Source organism: Saccostrea cucullata, unplaced genomic scaffold (assembly GCF_032062105.1).
Source record: "Saccostrea cucullata isolate Sc308-1 unplaced genomic scaffold, CSIRO_AGI_Scuc_v1 ctg319, whole genome shotgun sequence".
Taxonomy (NCBI): domain Eukaryota; kingdom Metazoa; phylum Mollusca; class Bivalvia; order Ostreida; family Ostreidae; genus Saccostrea; species Saccostrea cuccullata.
In genome coordinates, this window is record NW_026920610.1 from 786185 (window position 1) to 802379 (window position 16195).

Below are 16195 nucleotides of genomic sequence, written 5' to 3' on the forward strand. Positions count from 1 at the left end.
TGATGAGACATGCGTAGTAGTAAAATATATCAATATTTTATGCATTTTCCATAATATTTGTGAAGATTTACTGGAAAAATTGTAATTTTAATACTAATTTAATTCCACGGAAAATACTGGAATTTCTGATTTAACACGCGAAATCGATCGAGTATATCGTCATTTCCGGAAATATCATTATGGCTGACAGACGTAAACAACACGGGGCCAGCTCTCATTCTGACATAGAGGCAGAGTTGGCCCCTTATAAATGTCCTGTATGCCTAGAAATTTTTAGGAACCCAGTCCATATAACCTGTGGCCATAATCATACGTAAGTATTTTATTATTCTAAATCTTTACACCCAAAACTTGCACGAGCTTGCCTTTAGATTCCAGGAATGTTTTCTTTCTCTTTCACAACACAGCTGATTGGTTACTTGATGTTGCGAGTTTCAATGGTGTGTAACGGGAGAGGAGAAAATGCAGCGGATCAGACCGGGATTCGAACCCGGGCCCCCTGAAACTCCGGTCAGGTGCTCTACCAACTGAGCTATCTGGCCAATCGAACCCGAGCTGACCGCCACATTCCTCCCTCCTTAAAGGTCTTTGGCCCTCCAAAGACCCCAACCCAGGCTCATCCCTGGCAGGTCTTTCAGGGGGCCCGGGTTCAAATATGATCCGCTGCATTTTCTCCTCTCCCGTTACATTTATGCCGTGCCATGCCCTGGAAATGACAGGTGAAAGAATAAAGGGATGTAAGCCTGTTGGGGTCTTTGGAGGGCCAATAATCTCTGGAGGGAGGAATAGTAGGCCTATTCATTTCAGATTGCAGCAGTTGTTAGAGCACCTGTAGTTTGGTTCGAATCCCGGTAGAGCGTTTGCTGACTACAGTCGCAGATTAAGGAAATAATTGATTAAATCCTTATGTTGCAATTCGCAAATTCAAATCCCATTATGGGACATGGAGAATGCAGCTTTCTGTTATGAGACTGTATAATTAACCACAGTAGATGCTGGCATGAAAAAAGATTCCCCAATGCTTATAATTAGTGGCTAAAGAAAATTGTAAATGCTGAGCATAAGGTCTATATTGTCAGCTCCTCTTCCAGCTATCCTCGCTATGCCAGGGAGCCCGAGTCAACACGTTGCAGTTGGACCCGTGGCATATATTTCATTTTTGAGCTTGCTTCTCTCACTGAGAGGCACCATCAAAGTAAAACTATCATAAACAGTTAATATCAACAAAGAGGAATCAGTTGACACCTCAGGTGCACATGTTAACTTACAAACTGTTAATCTGAAATAGAATGGCTTAATGTAATTGATTGAGGGATAAGAAAAACAATCAAGATTAAATTTGTTTTTTTTTCGAAAGACGTCGCTTCAGTCAGCCCACAAATACTGAATGATAGATAATTCTGATATCAGCACTAGAAGTACTATATATTGCTAACTATGATTGTATTTTGATGTAGATATTGCTCCGACTGTGTTGCACCCTATCGGTCTCAGCATGAAGCCCAGTGTCCGGAGTGCAGGGGACCCTTTGACCCTCATGACCTGAGGAGAGCCAGTGACCTAGAACATGCCATGAGGAGTGTTACAGTCCCGTGTAGGTGGTGTGGACTCGGGGTAAGTCTTAGAGAGATTTCCTGTAATAAACAACGACTGGTTAAAGTTATCATTGACTATAAACAAATGCAAAGCTAGTGTCATTGTATATGTAGCCAAAAAAATAATTGACATTCTTGAATTCTGATTGATTTAGTTTTAGTTACTGTAGGTGCATGAATATAATTCCCTTATGACTGACTTAATATGTATAAATTGAATTTCAGATTTGAAAGTTGGATGATTTAAATTAGGAAGGAACATTGAATTTGTACTGGGTGTTGCTGAAAATCATCATTAAGTTTTTTAAAGTATAATTTAAATTATCATAATGATTATAAAACCAAAACATTTTAATTTGTATTTTTTTAAAAATACAATTTTTTTTAGATGACAGTACATCGATTGAGATCTCATTTAGCCAAATGCAAACAGAGAGATAGTTCTATTCCTAAATTTAAACCTGTTGCAGAGACTGCACAAAGTTATCCCACGTAAGTCACAGTTGATCAAGTTTCAACACTTGTATAATAGGGTATATCTGTATTATTAATTTGCCAATTGATCTTACAGAGGTGGAATTTTATTTTCTGAGTTGACAAAATTTCTGCAATTGCACTTGCACTACAATTTCAAAGTTACTGGAATGGAACAATTTTGAAATCTATATTTTATTGTATTACATTTTTACAGATCGACAAAAATTTAAAATTGAACAACTGAAGAAATTGGAGTTTATAATTTACACTCTTTAAATGTCAAACCATAAACACAGAAAATGTGAGATACTTTATATCTCTTTCGAGTCAAATTTTTAATTGTTTGAGGAAAAATATATCCTGATTGTTGGGATTAAAATGCTTTTGTGCTTGATAGATAAACATGATAATTGTCTGAAACTTTAGCAACCCATTTCATGAAGGACATGAATAAATGTCTCCTCATATGATAAAAACGATGAAAATAAGTGATTTTACCGACTACTGAGTTTTGTGATTGCCACTGATTTCTTTGTGGCAACTCAATGAAGTTAAACATGTTAAAAGCAAACATTCATGAAAATTGAACTCGTATCAAATTAAAAAAAATAAAAAGTTAAAAAATAAAATTACTACAAAAGATACATGTTTTGATTATTTCATGATCATGATCTTTCTGTATGCTAATGTTTTCTTTTCATTATAAAGAACTTTAATTTGTGTTTAATAGGTTGATAAATGGAATACTGTAGAATTTTTTCCTTCTAAAATCCAGTTTGTTTATTTCAGTAATTTACCAAATAGGTCTACATTTAGTTGTCCAATATGTCACCAGGAAAATTTGGATTGTACTGCCCTTATACAACACTGTAACAAAATCCATGCACAGGAATCGGGAAGTTTTGTAAGTATGGCAGATATATGGCATGATCAGACACCAGGAAGGTACAGATTTTATACAGAGACAGGGAAGTCTTGAATTTAAAGATAGGAAGCCAAAAAATCAGATGTACTTCAGTGTGCATATTTATGGAAAATTTTTTGAACAGTAGTATGATTGCATATTGATACTGACAGACTCTTATGAAGCACAATTTGTTTTTGACTTTAAGGACAGATGATACATGGATGCCTGGATTGGTACATGCGTATATATTTTTTGACCTAATTTCATTGCAAATGATGCAAATAATAAATTTCTAGAAAATAAAGAAATTGTACACCTTCTGTGATCCCTCTGAAACCATCCTTATTATTCTAAACAAATATTTTCACTTCAAATTTCATTTCTGTACAACTTTAAATAAAAATTAAAAACTACATGGTGAAACTTATTCATTAAAACATGACCCTAGTTGTTATTTTTAAAATTTTTGACAAAAGTTTGTATCATCTGTCCATAAATAAATTAATATGACACAAAGTTTATACATTTAATTGAATGTTACAGTGTGAGTATATATAATCACATCAGTATGTGTTTGTTTGTACAGGTATGTCCAGTTTGTGCTTCCATGCCATGGGGAGATCCTAATTACTGTAGTCCTGATATAGTTCATCATCTCAACATGAGGCATAAGTTTGAATATGACACATATGTGGTAAGTATAGTTTAATTGAATATTTAGGTAACCGATCTTGAAAGTGCGAGTGTTTCTGATTTAGGCTTGTTTTGCATCTCTCTGTTCCTCAAGTGTAGCTGTTGGACCATGTATCTGTAAATGTTTCATGCAACTTCTGAAGATGAACTACTGATCATGGTTTTAATCAAATTTGGCACAAAACATCCTTTGGTTAAAAGGATTTTGAATTTATAAAAGGAAGGGTCAAGGTCTTTTCCAAGGAAGACAATTAAAAAAAGGAGTCATTAAAAAGAATTCATCTACATCATAAATGTTCAAATCATTTCTCAGAAGTTTGTGAGGTGCAAAAACTGGAGATCAAACTTTTACATTGAAACTGGAGATAAACTTTTTACCTTTAAAATATATATGAAAAAATCATAAAAATCTTCCCCTCAAGATTCACTGAACCATGAAAAATGAAACTGCTAGTCTTGTAAATACTTCAAACATGTCCCTCTCCCCTACAGAATGTGATGTTCATAATGTAGATTCTAAATTGTTCAATGCTGGCTCCCTTAGTTGGAGTGGGTCTGCAAATAGGGGATCAAAGTTCTACATTATAGTTAATAAACAGGAACTTATGCCCTGTTCACACGACGAGTTTAATTTGCAGTAAATTAATGCGAAGTAAACTAATGCGAATCAAAATAATGCGAATTAAATTGCGTTCACACGACAGCTAATGTGAAGTAAACTAATGCGAATTAAAATTCTACTTCTACGGCCAGGCGTCAGTAAGGCTATTATGACGTCATTTGCAAATCACGTCACCTTATGCAGGAGCAGATGCATTTGACATAATGTTATAGTGTCTGAACACACATTTTAGTGATTAACACAATTTTCCTTAGTTTTTCACTCAAATATAGCACAAATGCTTCAAGCTGACCACGGACATGTGGCATTTGACCTAATTTTGCCATTACGCATGCCTAAAAATTTAATTCGAATTAGCTTCGCTTAGCGTTCACACGGAGCTAATGCGAAGTAATTTAATTAATTGATTCGAATTAAACTAATTCGCATTAAATTCTCCGTGTGAACGCTAAGTGAAGCTAATTCGCAGTAACTTTACGTTTAATTCGAATCAAACACTCTGTGTGAACAGGGCATTAATATATGGATTGTAAATTGTTCAAATCATGGTCCAGTTCAGTTTGTTGGAGCCATAATAGAGGGAGTTTAACACAGGACTTGGAAAAAAAAAACAAAAGAAAAAAACTTCAAACGAATTTAATCCTTAGGACCACATTAAACCGTTAATTTGGAAAGTTTCCCGAGTTCTGTAGATTCATAGATTCATTTTTTTCCTTTTCAAATTATGGATCCTTGATGTGTAAGAGATGGCTAAATTCAGGAACATATCTTACAAAATGTATGGATATAAGAAGCTAATTATGCGCCCGGATTGAAAGATCCGAGGCGTATATTGTTTTTGTCCTGTCTATCTGTCTGTCTGTCTGTTTGTCTGCAAACTTTAACCTTTGCCATAACTTTTGAACCATGAATGAAAGAGACTTCATATTTGGTATGCATATTCCACTTATAAAGTTCTTTCAAACGACACCAAGGTCAATGACCTTGTGACCTTGACTGTGACTTATACGCTAAAAATAGTTTTTTTTTCTGATTTTAACCTTTGCCGTAACTTTTGAACCATAAAAGATAGAGACTTCATATTTGGTATGCATACACCACTGATTAAGCTCTTTTAAATGACACCATGATCAATGACCTTGTGACCTTGACTGTGACCTATACGCTAAATATAGCTTTTTTGTCGGCAAACTTTAACCTTCGCCATAACTTTTGAACGAAGAAAGATAGAGACTTAATTTTGGCATGTATACTCCACTAATTAAGCCCTTTCACGTGACACCAAGGTCAATGACCTTGTGACCTTGACTGTGTCCTATATGCTGAAGATAGCTTTTTTGAATCTTCACCATAACTATTGAATCATGAGAGATAGAGATACCAGGTATCATATTTGGTATGCATACTTCACTAATCAAGTTTTTTCAAATGACACCAAGATCAATGATGTTCTGACCTTGACTGTGACCTACATGCTAAAAATATGTTTTTTAAACTTTGTTGCCACCGGGCGCATATAGTGTTTCACAAACACATCTTGTTTTCTTCTCAATTACTGCAAGGCTATGGTAGTCATATTGATCATATGGATGTTGAAGAATCTTTATTTTGTGTAGATTTACAAATAAAGAAACCTCCTCGAATCCTATTTTGTATTGATTTGGAGTCATCTTGGTGTTTAATTTAATATTATTAATAGTGTAAAATCACATATTTTTGTGGGATTAAATTTGTGTAGGGATTTGATTTCGAGGTTAGAGAAGTGTTGAGTAGTAATGCATATGATGTTTTACATTTTGAAGTGGTCATGAATCAGAGGGTGTCTTCAAACCTGGAAAACAATGAAAATTTAACCCCCACAGAAAATTAGTGATTTCACAGTATGGGATATTAAAATTTGTCCTGCAAATACAATCTGATTGCCTGCAACTATAAAAATCTCAAAAGAATCATAAGAAAAAGGCAGGGCTATAATTACACATGCGGGTGTCATGATCCATGGTCATCTTATTGAGAAAGAAAAATCAATATCATTTTAATTTGTCATATCTGGTATTACATGTAATACGTTACATGTGTGTGCAATTCTTTTGAAAAAAGGAACCTAAAATGTTTTTTTTTGAACTTTCAGGATTTTAACCAAGATGAGGATGAGATGTTGAGGCTAGCATTACAGGCCTCCCTAGAACCAGTATAAAGTTTATAGTCTTTATGGGGGAGAGTCAGCAAAACTCGCCATTTATCTGCTTATAAATAAAAGGGGGAAAATTTGTGATGTACTAACTGAAAAAGTAAACCTGAATAGAACCAGACACTATGCATCAGCTTATTTTGATAGGTATATGTACATGTATATCCGAAATAGGAATGTGGGCAAAACTGAAAAAAAAGTTCGTTTTTTTTTTACACTGCAATTGCTTTTCGACAAGGATGTAGAGGTTTTTGTACCCCAGTCTTTTTTTTATTTAATTTTAATTTTATTTCATTTTTTACACTTTAAAATAAAATCATGTCTTTGAGAATTCTTCAATTTTCATGTGCTTTCTTCTGTAAACCATCTCAATATTCAACCTGCTTATTGTGCCACAACAGAATCATAGAACAATGTGTAAAAATTCAGTTTATCAATGTAAGAGTTTATTATATATTTGTTAATACTTAAGGTTCATAAACCCTCTGCTCACTCATATAAAATGTTGCTTGAACCTTAATGATTTTCCAAAAGAAATGTATTTTATAAGCAAAATACTGACAATTAAATCATAGCTTGCGGGTCAAAATTGGACAAAAAAGACTCTTCAACTTGGCAAATTTATACAGGAATAATAGTCATTTATGTCATTAAGAGTTATCTCTCTTATCAGAATATCAATGACCCTTAATGTGGAAATAATTTAACCATTTCTTTTAGGTAGTTGTCAAAAACTTCAACATAAAAGTTCCCAGTTTTAACATTGTCTTTTGATTGTTAAACTTGCAAAGCAATTCACAATAATTTTATTATTAATTAAATATACATAAGTAAATTATTCATTAATAATTATTGCTTGTTGGATATCTTATGAATTGCTAACGTTTTCATTAAGTCTTTTATGATTTATATCTTATTTTCATGTGTCTTTCTGTATGTTCTCATTTTTAGCTCTACTGGTCAGAGACCAGAAGAGCTTATGCGATAGTAATGCGTCCGTCGTCCGTCCGTCTGTCTGTCTGTCTGTCTGTCTGTCCGTCTGTCTGTCCGTCTGTCTGTAAACAATTTTTCAAAACGCTACTCCTCCTACACTTTTGGTTTGATATCAGTATAACTTGGCACACAAGTAGACTACACTAAGATACATAGAATAGTGCATCGGTTTTTAATTTCGATGAACGGTGTTGCCATGGTTACTAAAAATAGAATTTTCTGTGAAATTCCTTTAAAACGCTACTCCTTCTACAGTTTTGGTCTGATTTCAATATAACTTGGCACACAAGTAGACTACACTAAGATACATAGAATAGTGCATCGGTTTTTGATTTCGATGAACGGTGTTGCCATGGTTACTAAAAATAGAATTTTCTGTGAAATTCCTTAAAAACGCTACTCCTTCTACAGTTTTGGTCTGATTTCAGTATAACTTGGCACATAAGTAGGCTACACTTAGATACATAGAATAGTGCATCGGTTTTTAATTTCGATGAACGATGTTGCCATGGTTACTAAAAATAGAATTTTCTGTGAAATTCTTTAAAAACGCTACTCCTCCTACAGTTTTGGTCTGATTTCAATATAACTTGGCACACAAGTAGACTACACTAAGATACATAGAATAGTGCATCGGTTTTTAATTTCGATGAACGATGTTGCCATGGTTACTAAAAATAGAATTTTCTGTGAAATTCTTTAAAAATGCTACTCCTTCTACAGTTTTGGTCTGATTTCAATATAACTTGGCACACAAGTAGACTACACTTAGATACATAGAATAGTGCATCGGTTTTTAATTTCGATGAACGGTGTTGCCATGGTTACTAAAAATAGAATTTTCTGTGAAATTCCTTTAAAACGCTACTCCTTCTACAGTTTTGGTCTGATTTCAATATAACTTGGCACACAAGTAGAATATACTAAGATACATAGAATAGTGCATCGGTTTTTAATTTCGATGAACGGTGTTGCCATGGTTACTAAAAATAGAATTTTCTGTGAAATTCCTTAAAAACGCTACTCCTTCTACAGTTTTGGTCTGATTTCAATATAACTTGGCACACAAGTAGACTACACTAAGATACATAGAACAGTGCATCGGTTTTTAATTTCGATGAACGGTGTTGCCATGGTTACTAAAAATAGAATTTTCTGTGAAATTCTTTAAAAACGCTACTCCTTCTACAGTTTTGGTCTGATTTCAATATAACTTGGCACACAAGTAGACTACACTAAGATACATAGAATAGTGCATCGGTTTCTGATTTCGATGAACGGTGTTACCATGGTTACTAAAAATAGAATTTTCTGTGAAATTCCTTAAAAACGCTACTCCTTCTACAGTTCTAGTTTGATTTCAAAATAAGTTGGCACACAAGTAGACTACACAAAGATACATAAAATAGTGCAATGGTTTTTGATAAGTACATACCAGTAGAGCTACAGTCTCGACAGAGACTTCTGGTTTTCCCATATTTTTTTTTGATGGTCTAATAATGTTCAAATCATGTTTTAAATTAAATTTGTTATGCCAATGGGCAGAAAAGTGTGATTCTGTATGTTGTCTACGTATAATGGTATGGGGTCATTTATAAGAAAGACTGGTCAAAGAAAGATACATTTTGAAAAAAAAAAAATTCTGTTACAAACTTGGTAGAGAAAAAAAATTATCAGCATGCTGCAGTAGATCTCATCAAATGAAATATGGAGATGATGAACATTTTTCAAGCTTAGAGTCCATTTAAACTATAAAAACCAGGAACAGCAACATGGACCATAAACATCAGAGGTAGGATCAAATGGGGTGCAGTGGAAAGTGAGCATCTCCTCCTAACCTGTCACTCACACTGTGTGATCATTGTCATAATCCGATCAGTGTGTAAATAATTCCCTAACAATTAGTCTGAAAAACGCCAGTCAGTGATAGATTGTATGTGCTGACAAGGTCATTATATCAATCAGAATACTTGCAAAATGATGACTTTAAACAAGACTGTTGATATATTTGTTTCATCAACTCGTTTGTCAATAGCTAGCTTCGATTTGGAAAATGTTTATTTGTAGAACATGCTCTTGCATAAAGAATCAACTGAGAGACATAAACCCCAGGTGATAAGGGTATGTTGCTACCAAAGGCACCTGTTTCGAAAATGATATCATGGTATAATAATAACCCTATGGGTTAAAAATTTATTTCCCAATTAAATGCCTATGGTTGCTACATAAGTTAGGGACTTTGATGATGTTTATCATAAAGCATTGTTCTAAAATTACCATTAGTATCTGCTAAAATTCCAAGACATTAAAAATGGGAATAAAGTAATCGAGTACTAAGTATTTTCTTATTACCTTTATGTATGTAAATGATATATTAGTAAAAAGTCTATTGAAGTTACTTTGAAAATAAAAAATGGAATCCAATGCTAGTATATGACTCGATTTTATTGTCAATTTGTCACTGCTGACAGATTTTGCTTACAGGTGATTGTTCAGTACACATGCGAGAATAAACATTAAAAAATAACACAACAAGAGTTCAACATAATTAATCTAAAATAATGACGATCAGCTCAACGAATGCTGTCTACTCGGAAATAGGTGACAAAATCTCACACCAAATGTGTGCATCCCATGATGCATCCGTCCAAATTTGTTCAGCCAAGTACGTATACACTCTAGTTCAGACTTCTAGACCATTTCAAAATAATCTTTACATTTCAAAACAACATCTTTGAAACACAGGCACCTGATTTACTTATTTTTCTTTTAATGATAAAAAATATACCCCTTCCTAATAAATAAATAATTATTATTAGGTAGGGATATATTTTTTTATTAAAAGAAAAATAAGTAACGTCAGGTGCCTGTGCTTTGAAACTGCTGGCATCTTAATTTCGGTACATTTTATTGAGAGAATGGAAATTCTAAACCCTTTTTCACACCTATCAGGCACGTAGCAACGGAGGGGGGGGGGGGGCACTTTTTTCCCAACATTACTTATTCTATAGGAAATGTTCATTGAAAGGTTGGTTGCCCCCCCCCCAACTTTTTGCGATATGAGGATTGAGGAAAATGTAGTATAAAAACATAGGTAATCAGAGATTACAGAGCTCACCTCAACGAATATGTTGTTTTTAAGTAAGGCAAAGTCACACAATTACCCAACAAAAAGTGTACATCCAAAACTGCAAAATTTAAGCAATTTTGATTTGATACTTTGGAATAGACCTATATAGAAACTTCAACCTAGTTCTTCATCATGAAAACGTAATTAAAATCCAGCATCTGAGGCAAGTTTGATAGTTTTCATCCCTTGATGCATCATTTGTGCAAGTTTGGTTTATATAAGCCTTATAGTTCCTTGGTAATAGACCTGCACCCATAACTTTTACTAGGTCCATTATCTGGAAAATGTATGTCGAATTCAGCATCTGAAGCAAGTCCATTAGTGTGCATCCTAAGATGTATCATCCAGGCAAGTTTGCTCAACATAGCGCTCAAAGTTACTTGGAAATGAATCCTGCACCAAAAACTTTAACCTGTTCACTCTTCCAGAAAATGTATGTCAGATTCAGCATCCGAAGCAAGTCTGGTAGTATGCATCCTAAGATGTATCATCCATGCAAGTTTAGTCATTATAGGGCTCAAAGTACCTTGGAAATGAAACCTGTACCAAAACCCTTAACCTGTTCACTCAACCGGAAAATGTAGGTCAGATTCAGCATCCGAAGCAAGTCTGGTAGTATACTTCCTAAGATGTACCATCCATGCAAGTTTGGTCATTATATGGCTCATAGTATCTTTGATATGACACCTGCACCAAAAACTTTAACCTGTTCACTCATCCAGAAAATGTACGTCAGATTCTTCATCCAAAGCAAGTCTGGTAGTATGCATCTTTAGATGTATCATCCGTGCAAGTTTGGTCACTGTAGTGCTCATAGTTACTTGGAAATGAGACCTGCACCGAAAACATAAACCTGTTCATTCATGCGGAAAATGTAGGTCAGATTCAGCATCCGAAGCAAGCCTGGTTGTGTGCATCCTTAGATGTACCATCCATGCAAGTTTGGTCAACATAGGGCTTATAGTTGCTTGGAAATGAGACCTACACCAAAAACTGCACCAAAAATGTTAACCTGCTCCAAAAACATTAACCTTGTCATTCCTTTGCTGAAATTGCAGCATCTGAAACTTTGACTGGTACAATGAAACACACTAGCATGTCTAATCAATATAGGACATAGAAGTACTTAAAAAGAAAACTGCTCCAAAAACCTTAACCCGGGACGCCGACGCCGACATCGACGCCGAGGGTATTACATAAGCTCCCCTAACTTCGTTGAGGTGACCTAAAAATGGTACTGAAAGAAGATGGCATTGAAAAAAGTTCCCACGAAATGGGATTTTCGACTTTGAGCATCTTTTCTTTTCTTTTTTGCTTGTCAACATTTTAAGGTAAGTAAAAAAAATTCTCTGGCTGCCCCCCTTTAAAAACGATGCTACGTGGCTGCCTATAGTATAGGACATGAACAACATTCCAAAAATATGATTATGCCACCCGTTAACCAGAAGTCTCTGTCGAGACTGTAGCTCTACTGGTTTGTACTTATAACAAAGGATGAGAAAAGAAGCCATTGCCATCAGACCACAACTGTAGAAGGAGTAGCTTTTTAAAGGAATTTCATACATTTCTATTTTTAGTAACAATGACAACACTGTTCATCAAAATCAAAATCCGATGCACTATTTTATATATCTTAGTGTAGTCTACTTGTGTGCCAAGTTATATTGAAATCGGACCAAAACTGTAAGAGGAGTTGCATTTTAAAGGAATTTCACAGAAAATTCATTTTATTAGTAACCATGGCAACACCGTTCATAGAAATCAAAATCCGATGCACTATTCTATGTATCTTAATGCAGACCACATGTGTGCCAAGTCATATTGAAATCAGACCAAAATTGTAGGAGGAGTAGCGTTTTAAAGGAATTCACAGAAAATTCTATTTTTAGAAGCATGGCAACACTGTTCATCGAAATAAAAAAACGATGCACTATTTTATGTATCTTTGTGTAGTCTACTTGTGTGCTAAGTTATATTGAAATCAGATCAAAATTGTAGGAGGAGTAGCGTTTTAAAAGAATTTCAAAGAAAATTCTATTTTTAGTAACCATGGCAACACCGTTCATCAAAATCAAAAACTGATGCACTATTTCATGTTTCTTTGTGTAGTCTACTTGTGTGCCAAGTTATATTGAAATCAGATCAAAATTGTAGGAGGAGTAGCGTTTTAAAGGAATTTCACAGAAAATTCTATTTTTAGTAACCATGGCAACACCGTTCATCGAAATCAAAAACCGATGCACTATTTTATGTATCTTAGTGTAGTCTAATTGTGTGCGAAGTTATATTGAAATCAGATCAAAATTGTAGGAGGAGTAGCATTTTAAGGAGGCTCATTACACCACTTTTTGATGACGTACTACACAAAAAAATAAACCTCCATTGTGTCGACCGGTTTGCTCAGGGGATGAGTTGTATAGGTACCTCTATAATATGACCCTGACCTTTAAAACGCTTTAAAAATAGATGAAACATGCGGTGTTGTAAACAGTGAAAACAAAGTAGCGGATTCATTATGCATAAACCAAGAAGAATTGCTTTTAGGCAGAAACAAAAGAAAGCAACAGTCAAATCTTCGCCAAACAAGTAATGTCAATTTCATAGCCATGCATGCAGTGAACTCTATCAATCACAGACATGGGCGTATGTATGGAGGAAATTCTAGTTAAAATCTACAACCTTGTTGAAATTAAAATTTTATTTAATTGCGCTTTTTACTGTGTTGGTGTTAATTTATATATTTGTTTTATTGATTTAAATGTATACTCTTGCAATTTAAAGCTTTATTCTGAATTTTAGATGTAATGTCAAACGTTCCATAGTGTTTTGAGTCTTGGCTAATTAGGAAAGATAACTCTTGAAAGTGGACTTTTTATACCAAATATTTTTTAAATTGGATTTTTCATTACGTTTAAACTTTCTTCAGTCAATTTGACACATGTAATTCATTAAAATACATTCCTTGTCTCTTCAGAACACATTTTTTAAGTGTTTTATGCATAGATTAAAAAGATAATGACATTAACTGTTTTCTAGGATAAAATTATTTTTTCTAATAAAATTATTATTAGGTATTATGAGGTATTTTCACTGTGTGTACTTGTCTTAAGAAGATGCCCATCATTTGACACTGAAAGTTCTGAAATTCTGTGAATAATAAACCTGAAATAAAACATTTAACTGAAATAAAACAAAAACTAAAAAATTCTATAAAAAATATTTATGATATCAATACCCCCATCTGGATATTTGACATCTACATTATAAGTGCTGCTGTATTGAAATCTAAAATAAACTGTGGATGTAATGAGCCACCTTAAAGGAATTTCACAGAAAATTAAATTTTTAGTAACCATGGCAACACCATTCATCAAAATCAAAAACCGATGCATTATTTTATGTATCTTAGTGTAGTCTACTTGTGTGCCAAGTTATACTGAAATCAGATCATAACTATAGGAGGAGTAGCATTTTAAAGGAATTTCACAGAAAATTCTATTTTTAGTAACCATGGCAACACCGTTCATCAAAATCAAAAACCGATGCACTATTTTATGTAACTTAGTGTAGTCTACTTGTATGCCAAGTTGTATTGAAATCAGATCATAATTGTAGGAGGAGTAGCATTTTAAAGGAATTTCACAGAAAATTCTATTTTTAGTAACCACGGCAACACCGTTCATCGAAATCAAAATCCGATGCACTATTTTATGTATCTTAGTGTAGTCTACTTTTGTGCCAAGTTATATTAAAATCAGACCAAAACTGTAGGAGGAGTAGCGTTTTGAAAAATTGTTTACAGACAGACGGACAGACAGACAGACAGAAGGACGGACGACGGACACCTTACTATCGCATAAGCTCTTCTGGTCTCTGACCAGTAGAGCTAAAAAATCAAGAGTTTTTTTGATTTGTAAACAAAGATTACGTTTTCTCCAATTTCCTGTATAAACTCGGAACTTCTACAATTCATTTTCACATCGCAAGGAATCTTCAAAAAAAAAAAAATGTAACCAACTTGTGCAAAAATATAAGAGAAGTTCAGGCTCCGAAGCCAAAAAAAGATAACCTCACTTTTTGTCTCAGTCTAACTTTTTTCTACGAATAACTCCTTACATGTAGAAAAATTGAAACTCATTCCTGACATCAAAAATAAGCTTGTCTAAGTTTTGGTTAATGTCCCGAAGCTGACATTAGCAACTGGTACCATTAAACATACTAAACCTTGACTCTGATAGAAGCTGGGCAACAGGGATTGAAGTGTACTTGCCAGCAATACACGGATTAAAGACAGTCAGTTCATTTTATTGTCTGTTTGTAATCTTGTATTTTCAGTTGAAAATGGTGGTCATGATTCAAAAAAGAAGTGGTCATTGTTGAAGCAACCAAGTGAAATTCTGAAAAGGTAGTGTAAGTGGTACCAGTTGCTAATGTCCCTAGTTTTGTCTATGCTATAAATAAACCCTGTGGATTAAAAACTGTTTTGACCCACTCACTTTGACACAGTTTAGAATGTATCTTGTACTTAATCTTAGCTGTGATAAAAGCTGGAAACAACAGTGATCGAAGTGACCTTTATAAGCAGTACAACGGTTGAAGACAGTCAGATTATTTTATGTTCTGTTTGTTATCTTGTATATTCAGTTGAATATTTCGGGCTTGGCCCAAAAGACATTCTTGATACATTGAAGTCACATTCGGAAGTGCAAGTCGTACCAGTTATTCATGTCCCTCGATTTGTCTTTGTTTTAAACAAACCCAGTGAATTAAAATATTGTTTTGAGCCACTCACTCATAAAACTTCAGAAAATGACTTGTACTAAATTTTGGCTCTGATAGAAGCTGGAAACAGCAGTGATTGAAGTAAACTTACCAGCACTACACAGATTGAAAACAGTTATTTTATTTTATTGTCTGTTTATAATCTTGTATTTTAGCTGGAAATGGTTTTCATGGCCTAAAAGAGAAGTGGTCATTGTTGAAACAATCAAGTCACATTCTGAAAGGTAGTGTAAGTGATAACAGTTGCTAATGTCCCTGGTTTTGTCTATGCTATAAACAAATCCAGTGGATTGAAAAACTGTTTTGAGCCACAAACTCATAAAACACCAGAATGTGAATTGTACTGACTCTTGGCTTTGATAGAAGCCGGGAAACAACAGTGACTGATATGTACTTGTCGTCAGTACGCAGATTGAAGACAGTCAGATTACCGTTATTTTATGTTCTGTTTGTTTGTTATCTTGTATCTTCAGTTGAATATTTTGGGCCTAATCCAAGAGTCATTGTTGATGCACTCAAGTCACATTCTGAATAGGTAATGTAAGTGGTACCAGTTGCCAATGTCCCTGGTTTTGTCTATGCTATAAACAAATTCAATGGATGCAAAACTGTTTTGAGCCACTCACTGATAAAACATCAGAATGTGCCTTGTACTACATCTTGGCTGTGATAGAAGCCGGAAAACAACAGTGATTGAAGTTAACTTGGCAGCAGTACACAGACCGCAGGCAGTCAATTTATTTTATTGTCCGTTTGTAATATTGTATTTTCAGTTGAAAATGGTGGTCATGACCCAAAAGAGAAG

General features: G+C 34.3%; 1 protein-coding gene across 1 annotated transcript; it reads left to right on the forward strand.

Annotated features, from left to right (window-relative positions):
• Window positions 1–158: 158 nt before the first annotated feature.
• LOC134253175 (E3 ubiquitin-protein ligase RNF166-like) lies at window positions 159–7356 on the forward strand. The gene is made up of 6 exons (XM_062735691.1): window positions 159–313; window positions 1458–1614; window positions 1984–2087; window positions 2862–2976; window positions 3566–3673; window positions 6426–7356. The coding sequence occupies exons 1-6, from the start codon at window positions 180–182 to the stop codon at window positions 6489–6491; spliced, it is 684 nt and encodes a 227-aa protein (XP_062591675.1). The 5' UTR covers window positions 159–179; the 3' UTR covers window positions 6492–7356.
• The last annotated feature ends 8839 nt before the right edge of the window (window positions 7357–16195 follow it).

Bases quoted from the DNA above. Each gene is read 5' to 3' on its own strand.
- LOC134253175 (XM_062735691.1), top strand. From the start codon at position 180: ATGGCTGACAGACGTAAACAACACGGGGCCAGCTCTCATTCTGACATA. The intron at 314-1,457 runs GTAAGTATTTTA...ATTTTGATGTAG, and splicing joins ACCTGTGGCCATAATCATAC to ATATTGCTCCGACTGTGTTG. The intron at 1,615-1,983 runs GTAAGTCTTAGA...AATTTTTTTTAG, and splicing joins GTAGGTGGTGTGGACTCGGG to ATGACAGTACATCGATTGAG.